This window comes from Eptesicus fuscus, chromosome 12 (assembly GCF_027574615.1).
Source record: "Eptesicus fuscus isolate TK198812 chromosome 12, DD_ASM_mEF_20220401, whole genome shotgun sequence".
NCBI classification, from domain to species: Eukaryota; Metazoa; Chordata; class Mammalia; order Chiroptera; family Vespertilionidae; genus Eptesicus; species Eptesicus fuscus.
The window spans coordinates 36680995-36700848 of NC_072484.1; the positions used below are offsets into that span (position 1 = coordinate 36680995).

Here is a 19854-nt window from a genome sequence, read left to right on the forward strand (position 1 = left end):
GCACTGTCATTTATCCTGTGCTCACCAAACACCAGGCACTGTGGGTTATCTCACTACGTTGAAGCCAGAGGATGGAGGCCTGGCTTAGCATTCCAGTTCTTGAGGTGTTACCTTCATTAACTCTGACAACAGCCCTATGAGGTAGATATTGTACAGATGAGGAGACAGAAGCACAGAGATGTTAGGTTGCCCACGGACACACAGCAAGTAAGTGGCAAAACTAGGATTTGAACTCTCTGACTCCAAAGCCTGACTCTTAACCTCCGTATTATGCTATCATGCGGCTAAGTCCCTTCCACCTTCTGAGGGGCAGTCTCCTTATCCTAGTTTCAGGGTGTAAGGTATTGCCCTGAGATTCCCTAAAGGTACCTGGACATGGGTCAGCTTTAAACATCAGGAAACCTTTTTGGAAACATTTGTCAAGAACTATGTGTGACCTCCCTGGTTTGGCTCAGTGGATAGAGCATCAGCCTGTGGACTGAAGGGTCCCAGGTTCGTTTCCAGCCAAGGGCACATGCCGGGGTTGCTGGCTTTATTCCCAGTAGGGGATGTGCAGGAGGCAGCCAATCAATGATTCTCTCTCATCGTTGATGTTTCTATCTCTCTTTCCCTCTCCCTTCTTCTGTGAAATCAATGAAAACCTATTTAAAAAAAACCACCTATGTATATAATACCTTTTGATCCAGCATTCAACTTTGGAAATTTATCATACAGGATATAATTGGATTTACGAATAAGGAAGTTCATTATAGTTTTCCTTATAATCACAGAAAATTAGAAGCAAACAAATTTTGGGGGAAAATTATGTACATCCTATGATGAAATAATAAGCAGCCATTAAAAGCATATGTTCAAAGGGTACTGAATGTTCTTGGGAAATTCTCATTTGTTAAATGGAAAAAGCACTTTATAAAACTATACATGGGTATGATCTATTTATAAATATGTGTATATATAGGTTTATGAAACAAATATAAAAGACTAGAAAAAATACCCCTAGGGGTTGAGAGTTTATCTCTGAGAGATGGAAGTACGCATATTTTTATATTTTTCTTTATTCATGTCTAGATTCCTCAAATTTTCTACAAAAATACATGTGTACTACTTTTTAATTAGAAAAATTACCGTAGGGTTTTTTTTTTTTTAAACTATGGTTTTATTGATTTTTTTTTTTTTTTAGAAAGAGAGGAAGGGAGAGGGATAGAGAGATTGAAACATGAGAAAGAAACAGTGATTGGCTGCCTCCTGCACGCCCCCTCCCTGGGATGGAGCCCACCACCAGGGCATGTGCCCTGCCTGGGAATCGTACTGGTGACCGACCTCCTGGTTCATGGGTTGATGCTCAACCATTGAGCCACACCAGCCGGGCTGCTTCTGTTTTTTTAAATCCAATTTTGGCCTTGGGCAGCCCTTCTCTGTTCTAGTGCACTCGTTGGCTTGAAGAGGGAACTGAATTGAAGGCTGTCCATATTGCGAGGGCCTCTGAGATGATCTGGCCCACCAGGTTACACGTGGGGAAAGTGAGGCCCAGGGGTGCCAGGGACTTGTCCAAAGTTCCTAGGCCAGACTGCTAGAAGGGCAAGGAGGCAGAAGGGAATCACTCCAGAATTTACTGTTTGTGGCTAACGTGTGTTCATGCAAGTGAGGCCGTGAATGTCGAGTGCAGCTGACCTCACAGACACACCCAGTGACGACTCAGGCTGGGAGTGACAGGTGAGAGTGAGCAAAGGGCAGCTGGGTGGGCAAGGAGCAAGCCAGGTGTGCCCCAGACTTCTACCTCTCATCTGTCAGCCTCGCCCAGGGGCGCTTCCTCCCGGCAGGACTGAGGCCTGGCGCTCACTGCTGGCGGCTGGATTCAGACAGGAGAATGAAAGGACTTCGCTGGCGTTACACTCGGCTGGTAAGGGGTCCAGCTTGGGCTGGGTGTTAGGTCAGGACAGGCGGGGAGAGGGAAGCTCTCTGGCAGGGTGGGGCCTGAGCGAGGGATGAATGCAGGCAGCGGATTTGTTCCTCTTCCAAGTCCCTCCCCAGCCGGCCTGGGGTTCAGAGCACAAACTCAGGAACCCAGGGCCTTCGCTCCCAGACCCCCACGGAGCACAGACTGCTGTTCCGTTTCTTCCTCCCTCGAGTGGGTGCCAGACGGACCTCTGTCCGGAAGCCCCACACAGCTAGGACCCCCTCCTTAGGCCTGAACCTGGGATATAGGAAAGCAATGTCTGAAACAGAGTGGAAGCTCGAATGAATGAATAAATGAATGAATGTAATAACATACATGCCCCCTGACTCACATACCAGTACATATATAGGGTATCCCCCCAAAATGTCTGCACACTTCAACAGCTGATAATTCACTTAATTTTCACTCCTTTCCAGGTTTATCTGATTTGAAATAATGGGTGAAGCCAGACTAAGCTTTAAACAAAGAAAATTTATCCTAAAATGCCACTAGACTTTTTTTTTTTAATGGGATCCATAAAAGATAAAGTTTACGGTTCAAAATCAGCAACAGGCCATGAATCGAGGGCACACAAATACTGAACAAAATGATTCTTTTTTTATTAAATGTTTTCAAGCATATTAACCCTTTTCTTTTCAATATGCTTTTATTGATTTCAGAGTAAGGAAGGGAGGAGGGAGACAGAAACATCAATGATGAGAGAGAATCATTGATTGGCTGCCTCCTATGCACCCCCCACTGGGGATCGAGCCCACAACCGGGCATGTGCCCTGACTGGGAATTGAACCATGACCTCCTGGTTCATAGGTTGGTGCTCAACCACTGAGCCACGCCTGCCGGGCCAAAATGACTCTTGATGTTTGGAATTCCGTTACTTCGAGTTACCAGCTGTGCCTGGACCAGAACAGTCATCAGTTTGAAAACAGGCATTGACAAAAAAAATTATTCATTTCTATAGATTCTTTTGAATTTTGAAAATGAACTGTATGTTAACAAACACCGACTTTATGATCATTCAAAGTGTGTATACATTTTGGGGGGACACCCTGTATTTATACAATCCCAACTCACACTCACAAATACATTGACAGGTAAACACAAAGTTACACTCAACACCGCCTCACACTGATTTGCCTACCCAACTCTATTTTAAGGGAACACACACATTCACATGGACAATCGCACATTTTACACGAAACTGCACATGCCTCACCTATGACAACATGATTGTTTCACTGGCTGACAGGGAAGCTTTGGGGTCTCATTGTCTTCCTTTGTAAAATGGGAATAATAAGCAGCACATTCTTAGGATTCTTGGGGAAATTCGGAGAGATCATGCACAGCTAGCACTTCACACGGGCCTGGTCAAGTGTGTGCTGACCAATGTCAGCCACTCTGGTTCTTACTATTATGATCATTATTTCATGTACCATCATCTTACACAGCACCCAGGGCTGGGCTGTCACCTGCCCTTCTCTCCTGCCCCCGAGCTGAGAACTGGATCCCTGGCACCCACCCTGGGTCCAGAGCAGACAGGCAAACCACAGGGCCGACGGCCACGTCTGATGGGCGTGTGTGATTCCAACCTTAGCTAGCAGGTACCTGGGGGGAAGCCGGCTGGCGGGACTGAGTCTTGTCTGTGATGGACACTTCCCAGCCTCCTCTGGCAGGGCTGGTAGCTGTAGGGGCCTGGGCAGGGGTGGCTGAGGCCCTCAGGCCTGGGAGATGTGGGAGCGGGTGTCTCCTGTCCCTTGACTCGCCAGGCCTCTTTGTCTTCACAGCCCAGCCAGGTGGAGAACACCCTGTCCGGAGAGGAGGGTGAGGAAGGGGAAGGGGAAGAGGAAGAGGAGAAGGAGGCAGCCCCAACTCCAGCCCCAGCTCCTGAAGATCCCGTGGAGCCCCAGCTGGCAGAAGCCAGCCAGGTTCTGGGAGCCTCGGAGATTAGGCAGGTTCGGCCTGGTTTATGGTGCAAGGATTTCAGCCCTGAGACTGAGAGTCCCACCCGCCTGTCCCACTCCCAGCCAGGTCCAAGGACTCCTGGGATCACTCCTGCTCTGAACCCAGCTCACTGGGTCACCCTGGGCAAGCCATTTCTCCTCTGGGCTTCCCTCTCCCCTTGTCAAACAATCCAGTAATACCGGCATCGCTGTCTTCACTGGGCCAAGTGAAGGATGTATGAAATAAGCTAATGTTTAGGTAGAACCAGCCCGTGGGAACTGAAGGCAAAGGTGGGGGAGGGATGCTCTCATAAGGGGAGGGGGATTAGGAGGAGGGATTCAGCATCTCATCTATTCTCCAGCCACTAGAGGCCAGGGTGACCAAGGGGAGAGAGGGACCTGACCTGGGTTCAAATCCTGACTCTGCCACTTGCTCCCCATGTGGGCTGATCCCCTCCCCTAGCCTCATCTGTAAAAGAGTCCCACTCTGGGGGCTACTCCTAACAGGTGTGAAAGTCCCCTGGAAACAGGAAACTACTCTGTAAACTGTAAAGTACCTTGCTTGTGTGAGTGGTGGCTGTTTAACCTCCCTGGGACCCCCCCCCCCCCCCCGGGATAGTAAAAGGAGACTGGGATGACGAGGATCCCCCACTCACCTCCATACCTGTCCCCAGCTCAGCCTCCACCTCCCCCCGAGAGTCACTGGATATTCTTGGAGTCTGGCCTTCTGCACGGCCAGGGACGGCTTCAGTCTGCAGAGCCTGTACAGGCAGATGGAGGGCCACAGTGGGCCCGTGCTGCTGGTGCTGAAGGACCAGGATGGGCAGGTGAGCTGGGCTGGGGAGTGTTAAGGAAAGGATGTGTGTAGATGGGCCCTTGGGGGCCTCTCCACCCTCCAGCACTGCCCCAGGCTCCCCACTTGCCCCTCTAGGATGAGCCAAGCTCGGGAACTGGGTTTCCAGAGGATCACCTATTTCCTTCCAGCTGCAAAACGCACGCTCTTCTGCTTTCCAGATGTTTGGGGCCTTCTCCTCCTCAGCTTTTCGACTCAGCAAAGGCTTCTACGGCACTGGCGAGACATTCCTCTTCTCCTTCTCCCCGCAGCTGAAGGTGATGTTCCCACCCTTGCGGGAGCGGGTGGGAGGGGTCTATGGCAGGACAAAGATCCCAGGGTCCCAGTGGCCCCCAGCTCCATCCCCTTCCACGGAGGGAAGGCAGGAGGGCAGTGGCAGGCAGAGCACCCCCTTGGCCTGCCCATCTTTGTGTGTGTGTGCGTGTGTGTGTGTGTGTGTGTGTGTGTGTGTGTTTAAATACTCAGTAGGTCCTTGGCAACCACTTACTGGCTCTGCGAGGAAGAGGTTTGTTGCTCACCAGATACAGGCTGGAAAGACAAGTTCAGTCGAAGGGCAGGTAGATCTGGGGGCGCTGTGAGTGAGGATGGAGGAGAAGGTGTGAAGGTTGAGGGGAGAGCAAGTACCAACTAGTGATCATGAGAGTGGCAAGGGAAGCCCAGGAGAGAAAACTAGAGACAAGGAGGAACAGCCCGGCACAGCTGACGGGAGGGCTGAGACTGAATTTTAAAACAAGCCGGTACTCCGGCATGTGCTTCCCTCCAGCAACATTCAGCTCTTCCGGTTCAGCCAATGGAGAGCGTGCAGAGTGGAGGGAGGGTTCGTCCACGATGGGTTTGGCCAAGCTGTTTTAACCGAGGAGAGAGGGAAAAGGAAGTCGAAGGGAGTGGAAATACAAAATGGAGGGAGAAACAGTGCTGGATACTTTGGTTTGCGATTAGGTACCTCCTCTCCAGTGCACAGACCAAGACACCTACAGACACACCCAGCAACACGAACATCTGGCCGCATGACGAGGAGCTATGGACTGCCTCGCTAGAGGCAAATGCACCCTCCCTATGGCATTGCCTGGTAATCTCATCAGGAAAGAGGAAAGGGGTCAGTTGTCCATAGTGAACCCACGCTGGAGACTAGTCATCGCTGCCTGCCTTCCGGGGTTCGCATACTAGAATTCTAGAATTTTCCTCGTACTGAACTGACAACTCCTTGGCAGAATTCTTTGTTTGTTCCTCCTTGTCTTCCCCAACCTTTTAATGGCAAAGTTCTAGAGCTCAGTTTTGGGTTCTCCGCTTTTCTCTGACTACCCTCTTTTTCTTCAAGGTCCTATCCATTCTTACAGTTTTCTGTGCCGTCCATGTGCTGAGGGCCTCTTCCCCTGGACTCCAAACTTGCAGACATCCAAACACTATCCAGTGGCTCCACAAATCTCAAACATGGCATTTCAAATCTCACAGGTCCAAAGCTGAGCTCCTGACTCTCCCCCATAAAATAGCTCCTCCTGCCATCTTTCCCAACAAAGTTAATTGGCACCTCCATCTTTCCCGCTGCTGAACCAAAAATTTTGGAGTCCTTCTTAACATCTCTTCTACACCTTACATCTGAGCTGCCAACGAATTCTGACTGTCCTGCCTTCTCTTTCTATGTCCAGAATCCACCACTTTTCACCATGCCCTTTGCAGTCATCCTGGTTCAAGCCACCATCATTATTCGCCTGTGTTCTTGCTCTAGTCTCCTAATGCTTCTACCTTCAATCATCACAGAAGATGAAACGATCCCTTTGAAAGCTAAGTCAGAGCATGTCACTGACTCCACGCTGCCAATGGCTTCCTTTCTCACTCGGAGAAAAGCCAAAGTCTTTACAATAACCTACAAGTCCCTACATCTTCTGGCCTCTCGCTGATGTTGTTTCTTTTTAAATATGTTTTTATTGATTTTTTTAGAGAAAGGAAGAGAGAAAGAGAGGTAGAAACATCAACGAGAGAGAAACGTTACCAATTGGCTGCCTCCTGCACACCCCCTACTAGGGATCGAGCCCGCACTTGGGTATGTGCCCTGACTGGGAATCAAACCAGTGGCCTTTGGTTCATGGATTGACACTCAACCACTGAGCCACACCAGCTAGGCTTTACCTCACTGTGCTCTAGCCACACTGACCTCTGAGCTGGTCATTGAACACGCTGGCCTGCTACTGCCTCAGGGCCTTTGCACATGATGTTCTGCCTAGAGTGCCCTCCATTGGATGTCCACATGGCTTAGTTCTCACCTCCTTCAGTTCTCTGCTCAAATGTCACTGTCTCAGAGAGGCCTCCCCTGGTCACCTGATTTAAATTTATAATACTGCACCCCCTGGAACTCCCGTTTGCCCTTTTCTACCTTTTTCTCCTTAGCATCTGTCACCACCTTACATACTATTTATTTTACTTATGGATTTGCCTCCTCCAACTAGAATGGAAGTCCCATGAGGCAGGCATTTTTGTCTGTTATGGTCACCATTCTACCCATTACCTAAAATAGCACCTGGTGCTAAATGCTTAAAAAAGAAATTAGTAATTTTCTCAGGGACTTGCTATCTGTCTTCCTAGTCTATTGTTATGGAATCTCATCTTTTCAAAAACTGGTTAACTTGTGCCTGTCTTTGATCTTTTGGGACTTACATTCTTCATGAATTCCCAGTAGTTCCTTGACCACTACTGCAAGCAGCATCATGAAGATGGTCTTAATTCTTTCTGTAGCAATGTTTACCTTACTCCTTCAAGTTCGAAGGTCATGTTCCTCGATCAAAGTAGAAGAGGACTTGAATGGTTCTGTCTTCTCGTGGTCACTTGTTAATATTACCTCATCTCTTCTGAGACCAGGCTTATCTTTTATTAGTACTTTTTTTGCTAAAAATCCTTTGGTTGTCCATAGCATTTTTATTTTTTACAACTAATTATAGGTAATAATATACTATGCTTTTGCAGCCCTTTAAAAATCTTTGTATTAACTGAATTAACTCTTGAGTAATTTATTTGTTCAATGAACATCTATACTGCCCTGGCGGGGTAGCTCAGTTGGTTAGAGCGTTGTCTGATACACCAAGGTTGCAGGTTCAAACTCCATTCAGGGCACATACAAGATGCAACCAATGAATGCATAAATAAGTAGAATAACAAATCGGTGTTTTTTTCTCTCTCAGAAAAGAATCAATAAAAACAAACAAGAGAACACATCTATACTATGTCTTAGGAATACTGCCGGGAATCAAGACAGCTCTCGCAGAGCTTGTATGTTAGGGGGCAAGCAATGACACATGAACAGTGAGAAAGAAAAAAGGATCTGGGAGGAAGGGCTACTTTCGATAGGGTGGTCCAGGAAATTTTTCTGGGGTATTTAAGATAAAAGATGAGAAGTGAGCCATTTGAGGATCTGCAGGAAGACCTTCTGGGCATAAGGATCAGTAGGCGTGAAGGTCCTGAAGCAGGAATAGCTTTGCGTGTCCCAGGGCCAGAAAGGCCGGGGTAGCTGAAGTGCAGTCAGTAAGGAAGGGAGGAGGTCAGAGAGAAAATCAGGGATCCGAGCCGGCTTGGCTTCCAGCTATAGTGAGGAGTTGGATTTTGTTCCCGATGTACTGGGAAGCCATTGGAGGGCTTTAGGAATGATGATATCTGATTCGATTCTGAATTGATCACTCGGAGTGCAGCGTAGAGACGGGCTGTGGGCAGGAGACAGTAGAAGCTGTGATCCAGCAAGGAGTGACTTGGCGTGGATGTGTGGGCAAGAATGAGTAGAGAGGGACAGAAATGGTGGTAGTCAGGGGGTGTCTGGGGTGGGCCTGCAAGACTTGCTGGGTGTGAAGCAGCACTGGGGGATGGGCAGGCTTGGTGCTACCTCCAGTGAGAGATGAGGGGACAGTTAGTTAATGTTAGAATTAGGGCCCGACTCCTGACCCGGGCTTTTCCCCTCCTCTCTCCAGCTTTGGAAGCAGTAAGCCTCAGCGGTTCTGTTCTATTACTAGAACAGAGGGGGTGTGGATTCAGGCTGGAGAGCAAGAGGAATTGAACTCCAGAGAGACAGACAAAAAATCTCAAGAGCCAGGAGCCCAGAATACTTCCTGGGCTTAGTTGGGGCCTGGATGTTCAATTCCCTTTACAATACTGCCATCCAGTGGTGCGGAGTTGAACTACAGGGCAGTAACTGGAGCCTTTTTCTGTCATGCCAGGTCTTTAAGTGGACAGGAAGCAACTCTTTCTTTGTGAAAGGAGACTTGGATTCACTGATGATGGGCAGTGGCAGGTGCGTGTCTCAGTCCTCCCTGAGTCTCAGGGTGGTCTGTGTTCTGGTCCCTTCTCTTGCCCAGAAAGGCTGAGCTAGGTTGTCTCATTAAATGGGGAGGCTGGTGGTTAACTTTCAGGCCTCTCCATTCAGCAGCCCCTCAACTTCCCTCTAAGACAGTGGTTCTCAACCTTTCTAATGCCGCGACCCTTTAATACAGTTCCTCATGTTGTGGTGAACCCCAACCATAAAATTATTTTCGTTGCTACTTCATAACTGTAATTTTGCTACTGTTAATGAATCGTAATGTAAATATCTGTTTTCCGATGGTCTTAGGCTCTACAGCAGTGGTTCTCAACCTGTGGGTCGCCTAAGACCATCGGAAAACACAGATATTTACATTACGATTCATAACAGTAGCAAAATTAGTTATGAGGTAGCAACAAAAATAATTTTATGGTTGGGGTTCACCACAACATGAGGAACTGTATTAAAGGGTCGCGGCATTAGAAAGGTTGAGAACCACTGCTCTAAGACAACATTGAGGAAAAAGGATGGGATGATGCTCCCTCTGAGTGTTTGCAGTTGGTGACAGCTCAGTCCGAATTTATGTCACTTTGGGAAGAGCATTCCACGTGGTTGGATGAGGGTAGCCTCAAATTTAGCTGTCAGCACCGTAATCCTAGGGAATGTAACTCACTGGAGTCTGCCCGGGAACCCTGCCTAAGGGTGTGTATATGTGTGTGTTGGGGGTGGGAAGTGGAGTGGGTTAGGAGGAAAAGGTTAGTCTTGCCCCTGGTATGACCTGCAAATTGAGGCAGAATCAATCCTATCCCGAGGGCAAAGGTGACAACACTGACCAGGACCAGGCAGCTGCCTGAACAGCCTCCGGAGGCGGCTGGACACAGGACACACCAGCTTTTTCTGCCTTGCAGTAACTCACTTCCCAGCTCCAGCCTAGCTTTGCTGCCAGGCGAAGGAATTAACGTGGATGCTCTCTGAAGTGTTTTGGGCTCAGAGTCCACATCTGTGAGATTCACTCCTTGGGTTAAACCTTGCCATCTTGCCCTAGTCAGTTTGGCTCAGTGGTTGGAGTGTTGACCCATGAGGGTCCTGGGTTTGATTCTGGTCAAGGGCAGGCTAGATTCTCCACACTCCAGGGCATGTGCAGGAGGCAAACAATGAATGCCTTTCTCATGGCGATGTTTCTCTCTCTGTATCTCTCCCTCTCCTTTCTACTCTCTCTAAAAATCAATGGAAAAAATATCCTTGGGTGAGGATTACCAACAACAACAAAAAGCAAAAAAAGAAAACAAACCTTGCCATCTTAAATACATTCCAAATGTTCTAAAACTGTGGTGAGCGTTGCACCACTGTATATATTAAAACCACTGAACTGTAAAAAACAACAACTCTAAAACCTGTGGGGAATAATGTGTGGAGTCTCCAACAATTCAGGATAAATTGGTTTAAGGGACTTTGAAATATAAGCCGTCATGGTGTGGATCTGAAAGGTCTCAGCACCCAGGAGAGAGCCATGCCAAGACTTTCCTCTTCTCTTTAGTGGACACTTTGGGCTGTGGTTGGATGGAGACTTGTATCACGGAGGAAGCCACCCCTGTGCGACCTTCAACAATGAGGTACTGGCCCGGCAGGAGCAGTTCTGCATCAAGGAGCTGGAGGCCTGGGTTCTGAGCTGATGGCCCCACAGTGGGCAGCTTCCTGAGGTAGCAGGTGCTCCGACCTGCTCATGGATGCCGCCCAGGCCTTTACATGGGGCAGGCCATTCTGTCCAAAAACACGGATGGTGAAGTGTCCTAGTGCTGACTGTGGCTGTGAGCCACCCTCCCAGTGGCCTGGGGATCCAAGACAGGCATGGGGCCGGAACGGAAGGAGTGAAAGCCAGTTACACCTCACCTGAGCAGGGCAAAGTCCCTCATGAAAATTATCTTACAAAAAATTATGCAACTAATACATGTTTATTGTAGAAAAAAACAGAAGACATTAAAAACTTAAATTGCCAAATTTAACCACCCCCCAAAACACTACCATTTTCATGTATAACCTTCCAGACAATTTTTCATATATATATATATATCTTACAAAAATGGGATTCTACTTTATATGTTTTGGAAATTATTTTAACTTAAAGACTATTGCCAAACCACAGTTACCTGGGCTCAGTGAAACTAATAAAGACTCTAGTAGTATCATTCTTTTTCTAGAACAATGAGGGCTGTGTGTTAGGTACTTGCAAATCTCTAATTTCATGAGGAAGATATGAAAGCAGCAAATGAACAATATGAATATTTAATAAAGAAGCTAAAACTCTGTAGATGGGAACCTCGGGGAGTTTAAAACAGAGGGAGGATAGTTTTCAGGCACAACAGGAACTCAGAAAACTAAGAAAAATCCATATCCCTTTCCATGCTTGTACCTACCTCCTACCAGAGGAAACATTCTTTATTATGCTATTGTTTGCCATGATTGAATAAGAAAGGTTAAATAACATACACCCTGTTAAATACCATCCCCTCTCTCACAGACCCAACATAGCATTGAGGTACTAAAAACTACTTGGGTAAATTCCTAGACCTGTTTCCTTTGCACAAAAAGGTCAAAACTGGGCACACAGTGTGAGTCATTAAGGAAGACACCTCTGGTTTTAAGATGGAAATACATTATGAAGCTTTATTGCAGGTTTTAATTCCTCACCCAAATTAAGTAACCAGTCATTTAAACTTGCAGTTCTGTTTACAGTCTCAAGGTGATAACATTCAGTAACTCCAAAGACTAAGCTGTTAAAGTCTCCATTTTTATACAAACAGTGAAGATGTTTCTTAAAATAAATCTAACCTTGTAAATGACACATGGTTCTCATCATTAAAATAATTGTAAAAAGCATAAAGTGCAGCTGCCTTATATGCAATAAAGTTACTTATCAGCACAATGATACAGAATTGGGACTACAAAATTCCAAAGTAAACCACAATGATTTAAAGGTAGGAGTTGCAAAAATAAAACAATCTTAGCAGAAAAATTACATTCTTAACTATGGGTCTGGGTACACGAAGTCTGAGGTCTAGAGTTCTCCTCACTGGATGTTTTAGAGGCACCATGGCCAAAACAGGTATGGCCCAGTACCATGGCTGACCGCCTGTGCTTCTCGAGCCCCATGTGAACACATCCCCACCTACATGGCATCACAGCGGGAGTGAGAGAAGGGTTTTAATTATTCTCCTATTAATTAGGGTCAATTCTTGATTATCTACCTCAGGGTGGAAGAGGGGGAGTAAGACTATACAGAATGGCAGACATTCCGAATGTTTTTCACTCTAGTGTCAACAGAACCTGGTTATTGGCTTCACTCCTAAGAGTCGGGATAATCTGCTGGCCTGTGTTCTGAATTCCTCCCTTCCTCCACTCACTCCTGCCACAGCCAGGGCTGGCTCCCGTAAGAGGTGAAGGGCTCACAAAAAAATGACTGCCATTCCTCACTACTTTGCATCTTCAGGATCCTCTGGCCACCACTGGCTTTGGCTCTAACTCCAGACTTTCCTCTTGGTGAATTTCGGTAGAACTGGAAATGTGCTGGGGGTGGGATGGGGCACGTTGCTCAGCAGAGGAGCACTGCTCACCACAGTGGCATCCACTCCACTGCTGGAGGTAACGGAATCAATTTACAAAGGGGAACCTGGAATGCCCGGGGTCATCACTCAGCTCAGCACAGGCAGTTCAGTCTTTGCTCTGAAACCATAGATGCACTGAACCAGCACCAACCAAGTCCAGCTCTGAGCAGCCCTGAGGAGGGTTCCTGTGACGGCCTCCGCTCAGCTCCCGAGATGCAGGAGCAAGTCGGAGGGGAGCTCCTTTTCCAGGCTGGGCAGTGGTATAGCCAAGACATGGGCAGTGAGTGTTAGGAGAGAAGGAAACTGCTTGGGACTGGAGCCACAACTGACCCAGAGGACAACCTGGTTTGGGGGACCCCTCTGCCACTGAGGGTAGGGTCTCCTAAAAGATATTTTATGTCCCACTTCAGAGGCCAGAGGCCTCCGATTTTTGAATCAGGCTTCTCACTGAAGAGTTGGAGCCCACTCCTGGTTCTCATCTCTTAACTGTTTACCCCAACTTGGCTAAAAGGGTGAGGGGAGGTGTCTTTCTCTAATGTTTAGATCACTTAAGGGGAGATGTCCTCAAGGTGACATTTCCTCAGAGGCTAGGATTTTGGTTGGTTTTAACCTTGGCTGTTCATGACAATCCCAACTTCAAATTCCAATGTGTGCCCTTGTATCTTTTCTTTTTTTAAAAAACAATCATATGTCACAAAAGTTTTCTAAGAAAATAGACTACTAAAAGAGAAAGGCTTTAATTAATACTAAAAATAGGTAAGGTAATGTTTTTTATAGCATACATAGCAAGATTCACCTATTACCTTTTAGTTTCCTTGAATAAAAATTGTTTAGCTTCAGCATAGGTATACATTCAAAATATAAAATAAAAAGTACTTGCTCAGCATAGGAGCACTCTCACCAAATCCCCTCAATTACTTAATTGTGCTGGGGTGAGGGACTTTCGTGAACAAATGATTACATACTTTTATACAGTTTTCTCTTTGCGTGGATAGAAGCTGGACTCTCAGCTGAATTTGAGCAATTCCATTCCGGTTTTAGAGGTGTTAAAAGTGGGGCTATAACATCGCCATCCTGTCAAAGAGAAAAATACCAGGAACAGAGAAAAGCTAGTTTTCATAATTTCAGTGAAAGTCTCGGGTACACGTACTTGTCTTGCAGACTGATCACGTCCAGACCTACTTATTCTTGAGAAACCCCAAATTACATCTACACCCTGCATTTGGGTCAAATCGGAAACACCACAGCCCTAAGCAGATAAGAGCTTTGCATAGCAAAAGCCACCAGACCTATTCTTTTCAAAGATGGTCAGAAGCAGCACCTGCCCAGTTCGACAGCCCCTCCCTTCATACACCTTCACAGAATACAAACTGTCTTGTTCTCCCGGGAGAAAGAGAGACTTCACTGGACCCCTGCTCCTCCCTTGCCTAGTCCCCTTTTTAAAAATTTTATGTATTGATTTTAGAGAGCAGAAAGAAGAGAGAACGAGAGAGAAACATCGATTTGTCCTTCCACTTATTTTTGCATTCATTGGCTGCTTCTTGTATGTGCCCTGACCAGGGATAGAACCCGCAACCTTGCATATTAGGATGATCAGCTACCCGGTCAGGACCTTTGCCCAGGTCCCTCTGCAATACATGGCTCTGGTCTACAAGATAGCAAAAATAACAACAAAAACAAAACAAACAAAAAACCGGGAAGAACAGGTATGTACCTACGAAACTTGAACTTTCCTCTGCAGAGTTATAACCTAGACCGGTGGTCGGCAAACCGCAGCTCGCGAGCCACATGCGGCTCTTTGGCCCTTTGAGTGTGGCTTTTCCACAAAATACCACGCGCGGGCTCACACGAACAGTGCGATTGAAACTTCGTGGCCCATGCGCAGAAGTTGGTTTTAGGCCTGGGCGAGTCTATTTTGAAGAAGTGGCGTTAGAACACTCAAGAGCCGCATGTGGCTCGCGAGCCGCGGTTTGCCGACCACTGACCTAAACTCATCAGCATAGACTCTGCCCAAAATGAGGAAGAGTGTAAGAAGCACGATGTTTTAATACCTGACTCCATCCTAAAACATTCTTGAATTTGTGAACAGATTCTTTTAGGTCAGATAAGAGCACAGGAACTTGGACAGCCTTTCGTGCACCAGGAAAGTGATGGCTGTGGTAGAGTGCTGTCTCATTTGTCTGTCCGCTCTCAGATCCACTCATCACCTTCCCTCTGCTCCACTCTGTATTATGGGGCTGCTCTTGTAAACTCCATTTTCCAGCTCCCAACCTATTGGCTTCCAGTTAGGTTCAGCCCATGGGAGGCACTGATAGAAGATTGAAAAAGAGGAGGGCAGAGCCCGGCTGGCATGGCTCAGTGGTTGAGCATCAACCCATAAAACCAGGAGGTCACGGTTCTATTCCAGGTCCAGGCACATGACTGAGTTGTGGGCTCGGTACCCAAATGAGGGGCGTGCAGGAGGCAGCCAATTAAGGATTTTCTCTTATCACTGGCGTTTCTATCTCTCCCTTCTTCTCCTTCCTCTCTGAAATCAATGTTAATTTAAAAAAAAACCACACACCATATTTGAAGAGGGCAGAGAAGCCTGGGTATTTCTCTCCCTAACCCCTCTGGCACAGGCAGCAGTAACTGTGACTCTTCTGTGGTTCTAGCTTCTGCAGATTACCCCAGCACCTGAACTCCCACCTCCTACCCTAGAGCTTCCTACTATTGTCTCAACCATCCCGTTTGCTGGCTTAGCTCTGCCAAAAATTTGTTTCATAGGCCCCATTTTAAATTTCTTCTTTTGAATTACACTGGGTCTGACTTGATACAGCTATGAAAAGCAGCCATTCAATTGCCATGATACTCATATTTGGAAGATGTATCTCAAAGTCAACATTATTTGTCTTCAAATCCATCTCTATTTCTATCAAATGTCCTTATTTCTACCCATTCTAATTTCAATTCCAATGAATTTTATAAATGCAAACCTGAATATGAATATGTCATTCTCCTGCTTAAAACACTTCATTGGCTCTCATTGTTCATGGCTTAAAGGACTATGCACAATGCCCCAGATCCCTCCCTTAATGCACCATATTCTTTCTCATCTTCTGATCTCCCCTCCCCCTTTTAATTCAGCTGACTCCTTCTCATCCATCATTCAGGCCTCAGCTTCTAAATCCTTCTTTATTTTATTTTATTTATTTAGAAAGAGATGGGGATGGGAGGGAGACAGAGACATCGATGTGAGAAACATCGATGAGTTGCTTCCCATATGTGCCCAGACTGGGGATCAAACCCAAAACCTGGGTATGTTCCCTTCTGATGTATGGGATGATATTCCAACCAACTGAGCCATACTGACCATAGCCTAAATCATCCTATATAATAAAACCCTGATATGCATATCGACCGAACAGTGAATTAATCGGTTGCTATGATGTGCACTGACCACCAGGGGGAAGATGCTCAAAACAGGAGCTGCCCCCTGGTTGTCAGTGCACTCCCACAGGGGGAGCGCCACTCAGCCAGAAGCTGGGCTCACAGCTGGTGAGCACAGCGGCGGTGGCAGGAGCCTCTCTCGTCTCGGCTGCAGGTGCACTGAGGGAACCCCTCCAGTGCACGAAATTTTGTGCACTGGGCCTCTAGTTCTTTAAAGAAGCCTTTTCCAACCAATCAAGTCTGGCTTTAATGCTACTCCTATAATTGTGATTTGTGTGACTCATCCCCAACTAGAGTGAGATCTATGGGAACTATGTTTGCCTTAGGTATTGTTCCATCCCTGGTACCTATCACAGGACCTGGCAAAAGTACTCATTCGATGAGTGAATGTATCTAAACTTAAGATAGTTATTTCCCCAATGGCTGAACTTTAACAGCCTTTTGCCTCTTTGCTTCCTATCTCTTAAAGTTCCTATCCACCTGCCACTAGAGTTTTCTTCCTTATTCAGTGACTAGAGGCCCAGTGCATGAAATTCGTGCACTGGTAGGGTCCCTAACGACTACCGGCTGCCAGCCAGGTACTCTCTCCCTTCCCCCAGCCACCTGCCACTGCCACCGCAGGCCAGAGCCTCCCTCCCTTCCCCTGGCTGGCCACGCCCCCCTGGTCGAACTCCTGGACAACTCCTGGTGGAGGGGACAATTTGCATACTATGCTTTTATTATATAGGATTATATAGGATTTAGTTCTTTAGATGTTACAGTACCAAAGACAGAGATATCCTTCCTTATTTCATGGGTCTCACTCTAGTTGGAGATGACCAATACAGAAGTAAATAATAATTACAGCAGCACGGTAAGACTTGAATACTCTCCATGATTCCCTCCTGGCTGTACATAAGAAAAAAATCTTTCTTAGCTGATTATCCAAGGTGCTCCATAATCTAGTCCACTCTTCCAACTTAATTTGTCACAACTCTTCTACCCCAGTCAGCAAGTCTCCTCATGGTCCTCCTAGACATACTCAGCTTTTTCCACTTTCATGCCCTTTTGTGATGCTCTCATTGCCAAATATGTGCACCCTTCTCTGCTAACTCACCCAAACATAACTGGCCTTCTGGACTGAGTAGAATCCTCCCTCTTTCAGAAGGCTTTTATGTCTACTCTCTCAACTCTGAATCCTGACAGAATTCACCTGGACCACTCCATCTGGCACTTGATAAAGATCTGATGTACTCAGCTACTCTTCCATGTCTGACCTTTCATTTTTGTTTCCTTTAGGACCCAATGCATGAAAGGAAAAGGCAGCTATGGTGTTGTGAGAGGGAGTCCTAGACTGGGAAGTAGAATGCTATTTTCCACCTGCCTGCTAATTATATTCATTCAGTCAACAAATATAGATTGGTCACTTCCTCTGTGTCAGGCACTACTATGTGTATGTCAATGAAAGATAATTTTAACAATATTCTCTACAGGATTGGCAACCACAGCTTGGTTCTACTTCCTCTCCACACTCTTATTCTAGAGAACTGGGTTTCAAATAAGAAGTTAGAAAACTTATCATCAGTTGTATGTGTGCTTAAGCAAGTTAACTACTCAGTGTTTGTAACCCTCTCTGAAAGATGAAGACACTATGACTCACTCCCAGCGTCACTAAAAGGACTGGAAGAAACAACTGGTAAGAACATTACAAAGTACTAATAACATGCTCACCATTTTAAACATTTATTAAGACAATAATGATAAACAGAGTACCCACTCACAACTGGTATAGGAAGATTCAGATATTTTAAAAGAAAAGCTTAAAGTGGAAAACCTTTTCTTTTCAGAACCATAACCAAAATGATTATAATTTTTTTTTTTTTAAATATATTTTATTGATTTTTTACAGAGAGGAAGAGAGAGGGATAGAGAGTTAGAAACATCGATGAGAGAGAAACATCGATTAGCTGCCTCCTGCACACCCCCCACTGGGGATGTGCCCGCAACCAAGGTACATGCCCCCGACCGGAATCGAACCTGGGACCCTTGAGTCCGCAGGCCGACGCTCTATCCACTGAGCCAAACCGGTCTCGGCCAAAATGATTATAATTTAAATGAGAACTTTTCAGAGGGACATAAGGATCCCTTTTGGTCTTTACTTAAATATAAAAAATTGTGCCCAGCTGGTGTGGCTCAGTGGTTGACCTATGAACCAGGAGGTCAGGGTTCGATTCCCAGTGGAGGGCTTGTAGGAGGCAGCTGATCAATGATTCTCATCATTAATGTTTCTAACATCTCTCCCTCTCCCTTCCTCTCTAAAATCAATAAAAATAATATTTTAAAAAACTGTGCAAGGTAATGAATAATAAGCCACCTACCTGCGGTTTGACGAAATCCCTGAGTTGGCACCATTTAACAAAATATTGTTGTGCAGCACGCACACTCTTTTCATCCGTCTTCTTACAATACACTCGAATTAGCTGCTCCTTAAATTTCTTTGGCAAAAGCTGTGAAGCCTTTTTAAAGAAAAGATTTCACTTGAATTCACACGCTGAAGAGAGATCAGCCGTTCCTAAGTTCTATTCTTGATGTTACATTAAAAGCACCACATTGCTTTGCTATATTATACTAATTATAATTCAAAGAAAAGAACTAATGGTAGTTGTTATTAAAAAATGCCCTACAGCCCTATCTGGTTTGGCTCAGTGGATAGAGAATCAGCCTGTGGACTGAAGGGTCCCAGGTTCGATTCCGGTCAATGGCATGTACCTTGGTTGTGGGCAAATCCCAAGTGGTAGGCATGCAGGAGGCAGCTGATGGATGTTTCTCTCTCATTGATGTTTCTAACTCTCTATCCCTCTCCCTTCCTCTTTGTAAAAAAAAAAAAAAAAAAAATAAAATATATATTTTTTTAAAAAGCCCTACAGTCCAGCCACTGTGGCTCACCAGTTGAGTGTCAATCCAGGAAGTGAGAAGTCATGGGTTCAATTCCCAGTCAGGGAACATGCCCAGATTGTGGGCTCCATGCATGAAGCAGCTGATCGATGATGTTCCTCTCTCATAGATGTTTCTATCTCTCTATCTCTCTCTCCCTTCCTCTCTCTCTAAGAATAAATAAAAACACATTTTTTAAATGCCCTAAACTGTATGTCGACTAATAAGAGACTAAAGGTTTGTATTATATAATTGTATGTAGATTACAAACTCTCATACAGAAGACAGGCAAATAAGCACATTTAACCTACATGATTTCAACCTTATAACACTCCCTTACCAGCAGATTTATAACCTAGCCTTTAAACTAAAAACAGTACTTTTATCTAAGTTTAGGAAACAGAAAAAGCTAGCTGTTACGATGATCTAGTTTACATAAAATCAGGCACACCTTTAATTTTAAAGATAAGCTTATTCTAAAAAAAAAAAGATAAGCTTATTTGATTTTTTTTTTTACTGTATACATTGACTTTAGGACTTAACCTACATGTAAAATGCAAATTTATTATAAAGATTTGCCAAAAGCCACTACAGTGTTTTGTTTTGTTTTAACCTAAGTAGTTACCTGTTCTTCACTAATCTTGAAAGCTTTGTTGAGGTCAGCCTTACAATAGAAGTGAACATTATCAATAGGATTTTTTTCTTCCATTCCATAATCCATGTTGATAACCTCAATAAAAGCAAAAAATAAATGGTCACACATATTTAAAAAATGGTACATGATCCATAGGGATTTGGTCTTGAAATCTGGGTGGGTGTGGGGTATTTGTGTGTTCAACGTAAGTAGGGTGTAAAGTCAATACCTACTATGTGATAGACACTGTGGC

At 45.6% G+C, this 19854-nt stretch overlaps 2 protein-coding genes across 4 annotated transcripts in view; one reads left to right on the plus strand and one right to left on the minus strand.

Moving 5' to 3' along the window:
* Window positions 1-1867: 1867 nt before the first annotated feature.
* Window positions 1868-10696, plus strand: TLDC2 (TBC/LysM-associated domain containing 2). 2 transcript variants are annotated; one of them, XM_008149645.3, is made up of 6 exons: window positions 1868-1900; window positions 3739-3906; window positions 4569-4721; window positions 4909-5004; window positions 8944-9017; window positions 10561-10696. In XM_008149645.3, the coding sequence occupies exons 1-6, from the start codon at window positions 1868-1870 to the stop codon at window positions 10694-10696; spliced, it is 660 nt and encodes a 219-aa protein (XP_008147867.2). The 2 variants fall into 2 exon arrangements, with proteins under 2 accessions (XP_008147867.2, XP_028013567.2); XM_028157766.2 differs by lacking the exon at window positions 4909-5004.
* Window positions 8253-19854, minus strand: part of SAMHD1 (SAM and HD domain containing deoxynucleoside triphosphate triphosphohydrolase 1) — a 64399-nt gene continuing 52797 nt past the window's right edge. The window contains exons 14-17 of one of the 2 annotated variants that reach the window (XM_054723711.1): window positions 19593-19697; window positions 18412-18549; window positions 13591-13699; window positions 8253-8436 (exon numbers count right to left, since the gene is read on the minus strand). In XM_054723711.1, coding sequence (XP_054579686.1) covers window positions 8258-8436; window positions 13591-13699; window positions 18412-18549; window positions 19593-19697 — 531 coding nt within the window. In that variant the 3' untranslated portion in view covers window positions 8253-8257. Of the gene's footprint in view, window positions 8437-11673; window positions 13700-18411; window positions 18550-19592; window positions 19698-19854 lie in introns of those variants that run through there. The other variant, XM_054723712.1, reaches the window with a different exon arrangement.

What these genes read in the sequence shown, in the direction of transcription:
- TLDC2 (XM_008149645.3), top strand. Translation starts at nt 1,868, where the DNA reads ATGAAAGGACTTCGCTGGCGTTACACTCGGCTG. An exon ending in GAGCCTCGGAGATTAGGCAG is followed by an intron (nt 3,907 to 4,568) that starts GTTCGGCCTGGT and finishes ACCTGTCCCCAG; the next exon opens with CTCAGCCTCCACCTCCCCCC. An exon ending in CCTTCTCCCCGCAGCTGAAG is followed by an intron (nt 5,005 to 8,943) that starts GTGATGTTCCCA and finishes CTGTCATGCCAG; the next exon opens with GTCTTTAAGTGGACAGGAAG.